The sequence below is a fragment of the Muscardinus avellanarius genome, assembly GCF_963383645.1.
Source record: "Muscardinus avellanarius genome assembly, chromosome: 2".
Taxonomy (NCBI): Eukaryota; Metazoa; Chordata; class Mammalia; order Rodentia; family Gliridae; genus Muscardinus; species Muscardinus avellanarius.
This window is the reverse complement of record NC_137787.1, coordinates 142,768,935-142,784,470: the sequence shown is the minus strand read 5'-3', so window position 1 is coordinate 142,784,470 and position 15,536 is coordinate 142,768,935. Positions and strand designations below refer to the sequence as shown.

The 15,536-nt window shown below is 37.1% G+C and overlaps 1 protein-coding gene across 1 annotated transcript in view; it reads right to left on the bottom strand.

The window, feature by feature from the left end:
• Positions 1–1,573: 1,573 nt before the first annotated feature.
• Positions 1,574–15,536, bottom strand: part of SUCLA2 (succinate-CoA ligase ADP-forming subunit beta) — a gene marked incomplete at both ends in the record, with an annotated part of 50,916 nt that continues 36,953 nt past the window's right edge. Inside the window, 5 exons of the mRNA XM_080689807.1 lie at positions 1,574–1,648; positions 10,111–10,199; positions 10,839–10,959; positions 13,771–13,913; positions 13,996–14,157. Coding sequence (XP_080545933.1) covers positions 1,574–1,648; positions 10,111–10,199; positions 10,839–10,959; positions 13,771–13,913; positions 13,996–14,157 — 590 coding nt within the window. The remainder of the gene's footprint in view (positions 1,649–10,110; positions 10,200–10,838; positions 10,960–13,770; positions 13,914–13,995; positions 14,158–15,536) is intronic.

Genomic DNA, 15,536 nt, shown 5'->3' with positions numbered 1-15,536 from the left:
ATTATTATTTTGAAAAACTGGGTGTGGTGGTACACACTTGTAATCCCAGCACTTGGGAGGCTGAGACAGGAAGATCACAGGTTCGTGGCCATTTCAAAATAAAAAATAAAATGGGGCTGGGGGTATAGCTCAGAGGTAGAATGGCACTGGGTTCCATCTCCAATACCAAAAAAAGAAAAAATACTATTTGGGGTAGTTATGAAGGAATGGGTAACTAAAACACTAGTGCTATCAAGTCTATATCATAATCCTCTCTGATGTGGGGATTTTTTTCTTTTTTGGGGGGTGGATAATAAGGATTGAGCCCAGGGTATATGCTACCTCTGAGCTACACACCTCCAGCCCTATTTTATTTCTTACTTTGAAATATGGTATCACTAAGCTGTGGAGGGCCTAAGTTCCTGAGCCTGGACTTGAATCTGCACTCCTCCTGTCTCAGTCTTCTAAGTGCTGAGATTACAGGCATACGCCACCACACCAACTTATATGTTTTCTCTATATAAATTATTTCATGTTCCTGCTCTCTTATTTGCTTTCTTTCTCTTTCTCCTCCTCAACTAAATAGTCCTACTGGTTAGAAAGGAGATGAGGAACTGAATACACAAATATTAAAAACACTTGACCAAACTCAAATAGCTAGTAGGTAGTGAAGCCAATATTAAAACCAGAGTTTCAAATTCTGTATTCATAATCACTATGTTATGCTATTTCTCTTCACATAAACATCTAACTGCACTTTTAGAAACATCAAAATAGGTAGATAATGTGCTCATCTATAAAGTGATTCCTTGGATCTAATCACTGAATTGATGAACACATTATCTCCTACTATGTAGGAGAATATATGTTTGTAGGAAAAAAAATCCAAATAAAAAACAAATATTAATCCAAATCATGTTGGGAAATTTTATTAACTTAATTGATATTTTGTCCCAAGTCCTTAGTAAATATGCCTTTATTTGATACAAACCTACAGGTGTTTCTTAACACCACAGAGTCACAAAGATTTGCAGTTATAAGTGTATTGTAATAATTAAAACAATGTCCAAACAATTAACAACTTAGTTCACTGAAATACTTAAGATATTTTGAGGAGTGTTCAAAAGCTGTTTATAAATAGTGATTGATATGTTTATTATGTTTTTGGTGCTTAAGATAAACACTTATATAAAACATTGTTTTAATATACTGCTCTACTAATGAGGCTAGTTATTAGATATATTTAACATTAAAGAATAAAGCTTTATCTTCATTATTTATTTTATTTATAAGATTCTTATCAATGAAGAACTTTGTATTGAACAATAATAAACGGGCATATTGCAAGTGACATTCGTAAAAGAAGAAAAAAATGGTTGCAACAAAACAAAGTAGATACCTGCAATATACATTCTTTACACACACAGTCCATTCTGAACAGCAGAATTAAATGCAGACCAAATGTAGGTTTGTGTGCCTACATAACAATTACAATTTCTACACACTAAAAAAGAAAACAACAGTAACACAGAACACAGTATTGTAAAGATAATAGCACATTTTAACACCTTCAGTCATCCACCGGATTCTCAGATCAGATTGGTAACTGAAATTTCACATCCACGTGGGCCTGCTTGGCTAAAGTCACTATTTCAGAGAGCTTTACAACCTGAAAAGGAACAACAGAGCATCTTTGTCTCTATTTCCATAAAAAGGTAAATTCAGAACTAAAGAGCAATGCAAAATTAATGCACAACCTTTTTGATTTAAGACATCAAGTCTATTCTGAAATTGCAGTCTTACAAGGAACTGCCACTCAGAAGACAGTCAAGTCTGACACTCATCATAACCTACACTTTAATTATTTTCTGATAATAGATCAATTCTATTTACCTCAAAGATAAGAATAGCAAGTGTCTTTGTTGGGTACCACACAATTCAAAGCATATCTAAGTAAAAATATATTTTGAGACAGTATACAAAATCTTGTCTTACAATGTTAAGAGTAGGAATTTGGGTAAAGGAGTTGGTATTTTACTTTCAATCAGTAAGTTAACAACAGCCAACCAGAATGTCCTCTATAATTTATATGAGAATATATATCTATCTCCATACAAAATGAAAATTTTTATGACTAAACTAGTATTGAATGTGACAATCCCTAACAAAATAACATTGCATATAAATACTTAAATGGTAGTTGTTACTAATACCATCATCACTATCACCCTTACTATTAGTCATGACTCCCTATGTAAGAATTCATTTTACTTCAATAAGGAAACAAAATAAAACAAAATCCCAATCAGTAAAAGCCAAAGCAGCCAAAACTAAAGTCATCTGTTCACTTTTCTCTCTCATGATTCTTGAGTGAGGTCCTACTAATTCTTTTCCTTTCTTTCTATGGCCATCAAGCTTTTAGTAATTGTGTTTTCATTGAAAAGGAGCATATTGCTGGGCATGGTGGTGTGCGCTTATAATCCCAGTCCTTGGGAGGCTGAGACAGAAGGACAGCGAGCGTGGTGACACATGCTTGTAATCCCAGCACTGGGGAGGCTGAGACAAGAGGATCCTGTTCAGGGCCAGCCTCCGCTACTTAGTGAGGACCTCTGCAACTCAGTGAAACCCTGCTTCAAAGTAAAGAATAGAAAATAGAGCTGGGGTGTAGCTCAGAGGCAGAATGCCCCTAGGTTCCACCCCCAGTACCACACACACACATACACACAAAAAAAGAGCCAGGTGTGGTGGCACATGGTTGTAATCCCAGCATTTTGGGAGGCTGAGATCACAATTCATGGCCAGCCTCAACTATTTATAGTGAGGCCCTCTGCAACTCAGTTGAGACCCCATTTCAGAATAAAGAATAAAAAATAGGGCTGGGTGTATAGCTCAGAGGTAGAATGCCCATGGGTTCCATACCCAGTACTGCAAAAAATTAAAAATAAAAAAAAAATAAAAATAAAAAGATTGGGGTATAGCTTTCAGGTAGAATGTCCCTGGGTTTAATCCTTAGTACTGGAGAGAGAGAGAGAGAGAGAGAGAGAGAGAGAGAGAGAGAGAGAGAGAAAGAAAGAAAGAAGAAAGAAAGAGAAAGGAAGGAAGGAAGGAAGGGAGGGAGGGAGGGAGGGAGGGAGGGAGGAAGAAAAAAGAAAAAGGAAAAAGAAAGAGGAGTATATTTTATTTATTTATTTTATTTTTGGTGGTACTGGGGTTCCTGGAAGCCCTTCTACTTCTGGGCTTACACTCCCAGACCTATTTTTTATACTTTTTTATTTGGAAACAGGGTCTCATAAGCCAGCGCACGCGGCTGGCTTCGAACCTGCGCGATCCTCCTGTCTCTGCCTCCCAAGCACGGGGATTACAAGCGTGCGCCACCACGCCCGGCAGAGAGAAAGAAAGAAAGAAAGAAGAGGGAGGGGGGAGGGAGGGAGGGAGGGAAAGAAAGAAAGAAGAAAGAGAAAGGAAGGAAGGGAGGGAGGGAGGGAGGGAGGGAAGGAGGGAGGGAGGAAGAAAAAAGAAAAAGGAAAAAGAAAGAGGAGTATATTTTAAACCAGGCATGGTGGCACACGCTTGTAATCCCAATACTTGGGAGACTGAGACAAGAGGATCCAGGTTTGCAAACATCCTCAGTTTAGTGAGGCCTTCTACAACTTAGTGAGACATTTCAAAATAAAGAATAAAAAGGCCAGGCGTGGTGGCGCACGCTTGTAAACCCAGCATAGGGGAGGCTGAGACCTGGAGGATCGCGGTTCACGGACAGCCTCAGCTACTTAGTGAGGCCATCTGCAACTCAGTGAGACCCGGTTTCAAAATAAAAAGAACAAAAAATAGGGCAGGGGGTGTAGCTCGGAGGTCGAATATCCCTGGGTTCCATCCCCAGACCCCCCCACACACACACCAAAAAAAAAAAAGAATAAAAAAGTAGGGCTGGGGGTGTTGCTCAGAGGTAGAATACTCCTACCCTAGGTTATATCCCCAGTACCAAAAAAAGGGAGCAGATTTTTAGATGGTAACTTAAACATTACCTTACCTAAGTACCTAAGTATTATAATAATAGAAAAGCTCCTAATGTAATTCATCTGTTCTCCAGTTTATTTCACATCTCAAAGTAAAAACAAACTGCCTGAAAGAACTTCTCTCCACCATTCCCTTACTCAAAGTTTTTCATTTTAACTCAAGATTGAAATCCCAAATTTTCTTTTCTTTTTTTTTTGCGGGTCTGGAGATGGAACCCAGGGGCATTCAACCTCCGAGCTACACCCCCTGCCCTATTTTTTTATACTTTATTTTGAAACCGGATCTCACTGAGTTGCAGAGAGCCTCACTTAGTAGCTGAAGCTGTCCGCAAACCTCCGGTTTCAGCCTCCCAAATGCTGGGATTACAAGCATGCGCCACCACGCCTGGCTCCCAAATTTTATTTTCTAATAGGTACTTCCTAAAGAACAAAAGACCTTTATTATCCTTATGAAATAATACTATATTAATTCAGCAAGTCTCCAGAGTCTATTAGTGGTTAAACCATATAGTATTCAACAAAATATCTACAAAGATAGAAGATAGCCAGGCGTGGTGGCGCACGCTTGTAATCCCTGTGCCTGGGAGGTAGAGACAGGAGGATCACACAGGTTCGAAGCCAGACATGCTGGCTTAAGAGACCTTTTTTCCAAAAAATATTTTTTTTAAAAAGTATAAAATAGGTCTGGGAGTGTAGCCCAGAAATAGAAGGGCTTCCAGGAACCCCAGTACCACCAAAAAAAAAGGTAGAAGATAATCAAATTGTCATCTAGAAACATCTAACTATGAAGTATTCTCAGAGGTAGACTGTTAAGTAAAAGAAATCAAAGAATATGCTACAGCTCACTCAAAGTGAAAAATAGGATTACATTTATCCATATATACACAAACACAAATTTTGCTTATATTTAAAAGTGAGTGAAAGGATAAAATAAAAACTACTTCAAAAGGATTAGATTCTAAGCCAGGTGTGGTGGCACACGCTTGTAATCCCAGCATTCGGGAGACTGAGACAGGAGGATCGCGGTCTGCAGACAGCCTCAGCTACTTAGTGAGGTCCTCTGCAACTCAATGAGACCCTGTTTCAAAATAAAAAATAAGAAAATAGGGTTGGGGATGTCGCTCAAGGTAGAATGCACCAGGGTTCCATCCTTAGTACCATAAATAAATAAATAAATAAATAAATAAATAAATAAATATTAAAAATGAATAAAAGTGTGGTGGCACACACTTGTAATCCCAGCATTTGAGTGCTGAGACAGGAGGATTGTGGTTTGAGGACAGCCTCAGCTACTTAGTGAGGCCCTTTGCAACTCAGTGAGACCCTGTTTCAAAATAAAGAGTAGAAAATAGGGCTGGGGGTGTAGCTCTGAGATAGAATGTCCCTGGGTTCCATCCCCAGTAGAGGGGAAAAAAAATTAGATTCCCTGAATATACCTTGTTTCATGTTCTTGACTTTGAATTCATGTAAATATTTATGTAATATAAAACAAAACCCTTAAAAATAAAACTCTATTAAGCTGGGGAGAAATATACAGAGAATTATTTCACATGAATTTGAAAATTCAGTAAGTTACATGAAATAACATAAAGGACAGAAAGAACTGCAAAAATAATTCTTGAACTGCTTTCAGTACTTTAATTATTGATGTTCTTACTATAAAACTGCCATATCTGTACTAAGGGACAAAGCAAATGAAAAATTGCTGTAGTATGGCATATAAGAAAGGTATGTCAGATTAGAAAAAACCTCCATTCCTGGATTTCCAATGGAAATATGAATATGAACTTATGTTTTGTATTTCTTTTTAAAAATACATTTTTTCTTCACTTTTTTTTTTTTTTTTTTTTTTTTTGCAGGTCTGGGGACGGAACCCAGAGGCATTTGACATCCGAGCTACATCCCCTGCCCAATTTTTTATTCTTTATTTTGAAACAGGGTTTCACTGAGTTGTGGAGGGCCTCACTAAGTACCTGAGGCTAGCCGCGAACTGCGATCCCCTAGTCTCAACCTCCCAAATGCTGGGATTAACAGGTGTGCGCCACCACGCCAGGCTTTTTCTTGGCTTTAAAAAACCCAGAAACAATAACCAACTCAGTGGCCATGAGTACTCAAAGAGTCCAAATTGTGGTCTCAATACTATTTTGCTCATTTCAGGTCTGTACCAATAATATAAAGATGATCATGAAATATCTCATCAAATCAGAAAGTATGTCAGAAGGATTTGGAACGGTTTCCACTGAGCAAACAGGAGTAATCTGAATCAATAACAATAACTGAAATGAACTGAACCTCATCAAATATAAGACAAAATAATTTTTAAAGACTGGTCCATAAAGGCAAAAAAATCAAATAATTATCATGCATTTCTGATAATAAATGTACTTCATGATTACAAGTAGTACAGGAAAGTTTTGCTTTTAATTGATTAATTAATTTATTTATTTATTGGGGGGGTGCCAGGGATGAAATCCAGGGGCATTTTACCTCCAAGCTACATTCCCAGCCTTATTTCTTTTATCCTTTACTTTGAAACAGTATCTCACTAAGTTACAGAGGGCCTCACTAAATTGCTGAGGCTGGCTGCAAACCCGCAATCCTCCAGTCTCAGCCTTCCAAGTACTGGGATTACAAGAATGTGCCACTACAACAGATAAATTTTTGCTTTTTAGATGAATTCTAAAAGAATGACTAGCTCAGAAACAAATCCACACATTTACAGCCAACTGATATTTGATAAAGGGGCCAAAAACATACACTGGAAGGAAATAGTCTGTTCAACAAATAGTGCTGGCAAAACTAGTTAACCATATGCAGAAAAATGGAAATAAATTCCACTTTCTCACGCTACACAAGTCAATTCAAGATGGATCAAAGACTTGGAAATTAGACCAGAGACCTGGAGGCTCCTTGAAGAGGGCATAGGTCCAGCACTGCAACACACAGGCACAGATAAACACTTTCTCAACAAGACCCCAAAGGCACAAGAAACTAAAAGGTCAATCAATACTTGGGACTGCATGAAACTGAAGAACTTCTATACAGCAAAGGAAACTGTCAAGAACCTCAACTGAGAGCCAACAGAATGGGAGAAGATTTTTGCCACTTATTCCTCATATAGAGAACTAATATCTAGAATATACAGAGAGCTTAAGAAACTCAACACTAAAAAAAAAACAAATAATCCAATCAAAAAATGGGCAAGTGAATAGACACTTCAAAAAAGAAGAAATTCAAATGGCAATAAAGGCATAAAAAAAGTTCAACATCAATGGCAGTCAGAGAGATGCAAATAAAAACTACTCTGAGATTTCACCTAACTCGAATGGCAATCATTCAAAACGCAAACAATAACAAATGCTGGAGAGGATGTGGAGAAGTGGAAACTCTAAACATTGTTGGTGGGATTGCAAATTAGTGCAACCACTTTGAAAAACAGTATGGAGGATACTCAATTTACCTTCTGACTCAGCAATACCTCTTCTGGGTATCTATCCAAAAGAAAGCAAACCAAACTACCAAACCAATTCATGTGTATCTATGTTCATAGCTGCACAATTCACCATAGCCAAACTATAGAACCAGCCAAGATGTCCATCAACAGATGAATGGATTACAAAACTGTGGGCTATGTACACAATGGAATTTTACTCAGCCATAAAAAAATCCACAATTACATCATTTTCAGGGAAATGGATGGAACTGGAGGACATTATGCTAAGTGAGATTAGTCAGTCGCAAAAAGTAAAAAATCGGATGCTTTTCCTAATATGTGAAAGCTAAGGTGAAATGGGTCATAGGAGGATCTCCAGGTGAAGAAGGAAATCCTATCAAGGAGCAAACAAGGCAACCTGTGGGGATGGGAGGGGGAAGAAGGAAACTCTCTAAAGCACATGATGTACTTAAACATGACGATGTCAAGCACTAAAGCAAGCATGGGAAGAAGGGATGGGGAGGGAATGGGGGGGAATGAGGTAGGGTCTAACTAGGCGATGTGTGCATGTATGTCTACATGAGTTTTTTATCCCATTATGATGTATGAATACATTGCACCAATAAATAATTTAAAAAATAAAAAATAAAAGAATGACTACTTTAGAAAATCGCCATTTTGATAGCATAAAGAAAATACTAGATATAAGCTATGATTATCAATGACTACTAATATCACTAAAGGAGAAACAATTTCTCATTATGTCTCCTTATACAATTAGACAACAACTACAAAATATGTTGTTCCCCGCTCTCCAAAATTTAATACAAATATTGTGAATATTATAGACTGAACTGCCAGTTTTCAGGAAATACAGAGGGCAAAGGAACTTGCTGAATGAATGATACCCAGGAATGCAAGCATTAAAATCCAGACATGGCAGATTCTAGGGGATCAATAACGTGGACTTTCTGACAAACTGTAGGAAAGAGGGGAGGGAAGAAGCAAGGGGAAATTCTATAGATTAAGAAATCTAGTGAGCCGGGTGTGGTGGCACTTGTTTTTAATCCCAGCACTTGGGAGGCTGAGACAGGAGGATCGCACAGGTTCAAAGCCAGCCTCAGATACTTAGTGAGGCTCTCAGCAACTTAGTAAGACCCTGTTTCCAAGTAAAGTATAAAATAGGTCTGGGAGTAGAGCCTGGAAGTAGAAAGCCCCTGGGTTTCACCCCAAGTACCACCAAACACAAAAAAAGAAAAAGAAAGAAATATAGTGACATATTCACCAACTACAACACAGAGATTTATTTTGATCCTAATTCTGGCAAAGAATGTAGAGAATAATATGAAACAATCAGAAAAATTTTAATACAAACTATTTTATGACTATGTTTTGTTATGGTAGTATGGTAAAACATAACCATACTACCATTATGCCACTTAAAACATTTATTGGTAATTCTTTTATATCATTACCAATACTTTTATATCATTACCAATCTTTTATATCATTTTATATTTTATATCATTTTTATTTTTATATTTTATATCATTTTATATTATATCATTTTATATCATTACCAATCTTTTCTAGATAGTATGATAAATATATGAAATGACAAAACATCTGAGATTAATTACCTCAGAAAGTAGGTAACAATACAGATGAGACCAGATTGGGCACACACTGATCAATGTTTAAGATAAACCACAGGTATAGGAAGGTTCTGAAAATTCTGTTAACCAAACTCTCACCAGCTCCCTCAACTCTTTTTTTAAGTGGGCCTTGACTTCTGGACATTCCTGTCTGAATCTGCATTGCCCACCTTTTTATTTTTTATTTATTTACTTATTTTTTTTTTTGCAGTACTGAGATGGAACTCAGGGACAGTCTACCTCCGAGATACACCCCCAGCCCTATTTTGTTATTCTTTATTTTGAAACAGGGTCTCTCTGAGTTGCAGAGGGCCTCACTAAGTAGCTGAGCCTGGCCATGAACCCGCATCCTCTTGTCTCGGTCTCCCAAATGCTGGGATTACAAGCGTGTGTCACCATGGCCGGCTTGCATTGCCCACTCTTAATCGCAATCTTGCTTGTCATTTTAGCCAGAATACCCTCACTGTGATGTTTCCTCTTAGTAATTTTCAATGTACTGATTCTCACCCAACTCTTTGGCCATAAGTTCCCACTTCAAATTGTTGTATTTGGAACTGGTTGAGCAAAATATTTATTCTCCACTGCAAAACCCCACCTCAGCAACCTCTATAACTTTTGCAATCACCCCCGCTGAATAGTTTGCCATTCTATTATTATGAATAATTTTAACAGTTCACTATGTATTTATTAGCTGAAGTAATAAATATTAGTGGCATTAATAATGAGCTAGTTTATTTCAGAACTTAAGGATTTGTAAATCCTCTACATGCCAGGTATGGTGGTACTCCCAGTACTTGGGAGGCTGAGACAGGAGGCTCTCAGTGTTGAGGCCAGCCGCAGCCATTTAGTTAGGCCATCTGCAAGTTAGTGGGCCTTGTTTCAAAATAAAAAATAAAAAAATAGAGCTGGGGGTGTAGCTCAGAGGTAGAATGCCCCTGGGTTCAATCCCCACTAAATAAATAAATAAATAAATAAATAAATAAATAAATAACACAAATTTGTCTTTATATTAACACAGTTCATTTACCATTTTAGCAGCTTCATCCAAGTCATCACAAGCAAGAATTTTAAGTCCACTGTCAGCTATCAGTGCCTTAGCATCATCAACTCGTGTACCTGGAAATGATTTATGCAAATATAAATAAATACCTTAACTATATATGCAAAAGCATTTAAAATCTTTGTCATGGCATGTTATAGTGCAAAACTTCAACATAGGAGGACTTTCATAATTTAACATAAATATTTTTTAGTTTGTGTACTTTTTATTGGTGCATCATATTTGTACATAATAGTGAGAATCATAGTGATACATTCATATATGCCTGCAACACTATGTGGTCTTGTTTCCTTTCCTGTACCTCCCCTTTCCTTCCCCTCTTCCCTCCCCTGATCACCTTCCACTACTGTATTGGGCTCTTTCATATTTCATAACAAATATTTCTAAACCAAAAAAAATTACAAAAACCTGGAGTCACTTCATAAAATATTTCACCTCACCATATTCATAATTAAGGCAAGTAAGAGTTCCAGATAAATCACAAAAAATATATAAAATTACACCAAGCAAGACTATAAATATTTCTGTCCCAATGTTATGATTTTTTTTCAAAACTATGTTTTTTTTATTTAATTTTATACGTTTTGTTTAAAAGACACAGCTATTTGCAAACTATACTTTAAATGAACTGAACTCCTTGGAATTATAAAGTTGTAAGCAGTTAGTAAAAACTTCAAGATATCTTTGACACTCACCTTGTAACCGTACCACAACAGGTATTTTAATTTCCAAATCTTTTACTGCCATGACTATACCTTGTGCAATAACATCACATCTCATGATTCCTCCAAAAATGTTGACCAGGATAGCCAGTACCTGCCAATGACGTTTTAAAGAAATGAATATGTGTCCTTCTCTCCCAAGAAAAGACAGGGATCTGTGCCTTATTTAAAAAATTAATTCTAAGCTAGGCATGGTGATGCACACTTGTAATCCCAGCATTCCTTGAGAGGCTGAGACAAAGAATCGCGATTCACAGGCAGCCTCAGTACTTAGTGAGGCCCTTTGCATCTCAATGAGACCCTGTTTCAAAATAAAGAATAAAAAATAGGGCTGGTGATATAGCTCAGAGGCAGAATGCCCCTGGGTTCCAGAAAAAAATGAATTCTATAGTAACATTTTCATACCAAAACACCATATTCTCTTCTAGCTCTCAGCCCACTGCCTGCCAGAAGTTACTTCAACTTTCTTGGGTTATACTGACACCTGGCTTATATTCTCATTCATATTCATATTCATTCTTATATTCATTCATTCTCTCGCTTTCTCTCCCTCCCTGCTCCCTTCATCCTTCCCTCCCTCTTTTTGCAGTACTAGGAATCCACAGGTCCCTTCAAATGATAGTACTATATGCCCTTCCAAAACCTCTGTGAAAACTCTTTAATGTCTCTAGTCCCTCAATTCCCAAATATGACTTATTCCTTTATAAACTGGCCTGATCCAGTTCCTCTATTATTCTTTTTACTTACTTATTTGTTTGTTTGTTTGCTTGTTTATTTATTTTACTTGCAATACTGGGGATGGAACCCAGGGGCACTCTACCTCCGAGCTACACCCCCAGCCCTATTTTGTATTCAGGGTCTCACTAAGTTGCGGAGGGCCTCACTAAGTAGCTGAGGCTGGCCATGAACCCAGATCCTCCAGTCTCAGCCTCCCAAATGCTGGGATTACAAGCGTGTGCCACCATGCCTGGCTCTATTATTCTTACTAAGGTTCCTAATCATCCCTTTTGATCCTTACTCAGCTTGATCACTCACTCCATCAGCTTAATCTGACATTGTTGCCTATTGCCTTACTCCTCAAAACTCTTCATCCTAAACTTCAGATCTCTTTCTTTCTCTTCCTCTCTCTTCCTCCCCCTCCCCTCTCTCTCCAACACTGAGAGGCAAGGTTCCATTCTTCCTCATTTCACTCACATGGATCAACTCACCAACTCCTAAGACTTCAATTCTTTTCAGTATGACAAAAACGCTCAAAGGTATTTCCAAACATTTTAAATATAATTGTTGATCTAGCAAACCAATTACCTACTAGTCACCACAACCCAAACTTAACACATTTATCCAGAAATACCTTATTCTTCTACCTGGCCTCTGATGCATGACAGGCATCACTACCCAGTGAAATAAAGTACATTTTATGCCTATCAGTTGAGCCCGCTTTGCAAAATTAGTGAATATGATAATTAACCCTATAAGATCATAGGAAATGCAGAAATAAATTTATTTTTAAAACTATCCTAGAGTCGTTAATAACACCACAAAAATGGATATGAAAGGCCAGAAACATGAAAAATTTTATTATTTACCTGTGTATACACTGGGCATTATACCAGTCACTAGAAGAGGCAACAAAGAATAAGATATGACCCCTACCAGAAAGGAATTCTCAGTCTAAATTCAAAAAGACTAGTTCCAGAGTCCAATATTTTAATTTTCTATAAGGCTTACAAAATCTACACAGGCCAAACAATAAATATACTCCTTAGTATGTCTTTTAGATTACAAAGTTTCACACCCCATATATTCCAATAATGATTTATAAATGCATAGTTGTAATTTATGGCGTTTCTGTAAGACAGAGCATACAAACATCAAAATAAATGTTTGAGACTACCTTAGTGAACTGTGAAAAGCATTCAAGGTAAGTTAGCCAAAAATAAAGACTCAAAATAGGCATATTAAAAATATACATGAATAGCAGGGTGTGGTGGCACATGCTTGTAATCCTAGTACTTGGAAGGCTGAGATGGAAGGATCTGGGTTCCTGGCCAGTCCCAGCTATTTAGTGAGGCCTCTGCAACTTAGCAGACCCTGTTTCAAAATAAAGAATAAAAAATCAGGCTGGGAGTGTAGCTCAGAGGTAGAATGCCCCTGGGTTCAATTCCCAGCACCACAAAACACACACACACACACACACACACACACACACACACACACACACACACACAGAGCCAAGCAGGGTAGTATACACCTATAATCCCAGTACCCACTAGGGAGGCTGAGACAGGAGGATGACAGGTTCGAGGACAACCTCAGCAATGTAGCAAGACTCTTAGCAATCTACTGAAACCTTATTTCAAAACCAAAAGAGGAAAAAATTAAAAAAGGGTTTGAGGATGTAGCTCAGATGTAGAATACTCCTGGGCTTAATCATCAGTACCACAAAAAAAAATAACTAATAATGAATAAAAAGATATATATGAACTGTGTATGTCAAACATATATGCATTAACAAGCCTCAAAGAAAACAGATCAAATCAATAATAAATATTATCTCTGGGTAAAATTAAAGGTGACTTTTTACTTTCTTTGTAGCTTTATATAGTTTCCTGATTCCTGGCTTAGTAATAGCTCTAGAAATTTTTTCCCATATGAATGGCTCCAATACCAGATCTTCATTACCATGTATAATGTCATCTAATATTTCTTCACCTTGTCTACCAAATCAAAGTTAAGCAGACAACTCTGTCAAGAGTTCTCTAGTTAATTTTTATTACACTGATTTCAACTCTTTTCCCCAAAATATTGAGGTCTTTTAAATTTTAATGCTCAACAGCATAGCCATAACACCTACTAATAAGTTATTTCTCATAATTCAAATTCTAAAACATAAGCCATCCCTTACCTTTTTATCTGAAGTAATAAGCTTAAATGCTTCTGTTACTTGTTGGACTGTGGCACCACCACCAACATCAAGAAAGTTGGCTGGAGTCCCTCCATGAAGTTTTATTATATCCATTGTGGCCATAGCCAAACCAGCACCATTTACTACCAAGAGGGAAAAATGATTTATATAAACAGCAGAGAATGGAATTAGTGCAGCCAATGACAATACAAAGACACATGATACCTAAACAGCCTATGTTTCCATCGAGGCCAATGTAGTTGAGATCTGCCTTAGCTGCATCTTTGTCCCTTTCATCTTCCTGGGTCCAGTCCCGAAGGTCAAAGATTTTCTTTTGGCGGAAGGCTGAATTGGAATCAAAATTGATCTTTGCATCCATACATAACACTTTGAAAGGAAAAAAGAAAGTGACCTTAATTTCAAGACAGACACAAAAAAACTAATCAATAATCAAAAACTGTTTAGTATAAGGGAGAAGCACTTTCTTTTTTCTTTTTAATCTTTTTTATTTTTTTAGTACTGGGGATGGAACCCAGGGGCTTTTGTTGTTGTTGCTTTGTTGTTCACGAACAGTCTCAGCTATTCAGTGAGACCCTGTTTCAAAATAAAGAATAAAAAATAGGGCGGAGGGCATAGCTTGGAGGTAGAATGCCCCTGGGTTCCATCCCCAGTACTGAAGAAGAAGAAGAAAAAGAAACAAAGAAATAAAGAAAGGTCAGCAAGCTGGGCACACTTGGTGGCACACGCTTGTAATCCCCGCGCTTTGGAGGCTGAGACAGGAGGATCGCACAGGTTCAAAGCCAGCCTCAGCTACTTAGTGAGGCTCTAAGCAACTTAGTGAGACCCTGTTTCCAAATAAAATATAAAATGGTCTGGGAGTATAGCCCGGAGGTAGAAAGCCTCTGGGTTCTATCCCCAGTACCACCAAAAAAAAAAAAAAAAAAAAAAAGAAAGAAAGAAAAGAAAGGTCAGCAAACTCTAGAAAGATTTGATGTACCTATTTTTAATAATACCTAAGAACAACAGGTTTTACATTTTTAAAGGATTATGAAGAAAGAAGAATGGAAAGGAAGAAGAACAAAAATAAAAAAAACAGAAGAACCCAAGATCATTTGTAGCCCATTAAGTCTAAAATGCTTATAACTACCAAACCCTGTACTGAAACTCCTAGCACCAAGTTTGTCTGCTACCATTCTCTCTTACATCTACTCCAAGCACTCAACCAAAATGGATCTCATGAAGATTACTTCTGACTACATCTTTCAATACTTTATCCCTTCCTCACTCCAATATAACTACAATAAACATGGCAGAAAGACATGAGCAGTTTTAGTTGCTGCCCAACACAACAAAGTTGTTAGTCCAGCTAAGTTAATTGCCAAAAACAGAAAAAAACAAATTTTCTTTCAGGTAAATAGAATTTAGAATTCTTATATCATTTACTCCTGAAGAATACAGTATGTAATTAAGAAGCAGTCATATGAAACTAAACCCATGATGGCTTAGATTTGGAATTATCAGACAACTATAAAACAACTTTTTACAATATATTTAAAGATTCAAGGGAAAATATGATCACAAATAGATAGGTTTTTTCGAGATTTCCTAACAAAAGAAACCAAATGGTAAATCTAGAACTATAAAGTACAGTATTTGAAATGAAATATTCACTGTATGGGCTTTATAGGAAATTAGTGGTGGGTGATTTAACCTAAAAAATTATCCAATCTATAGAAAGGAATAAAAAAAAGACCTCAGTGATCTGT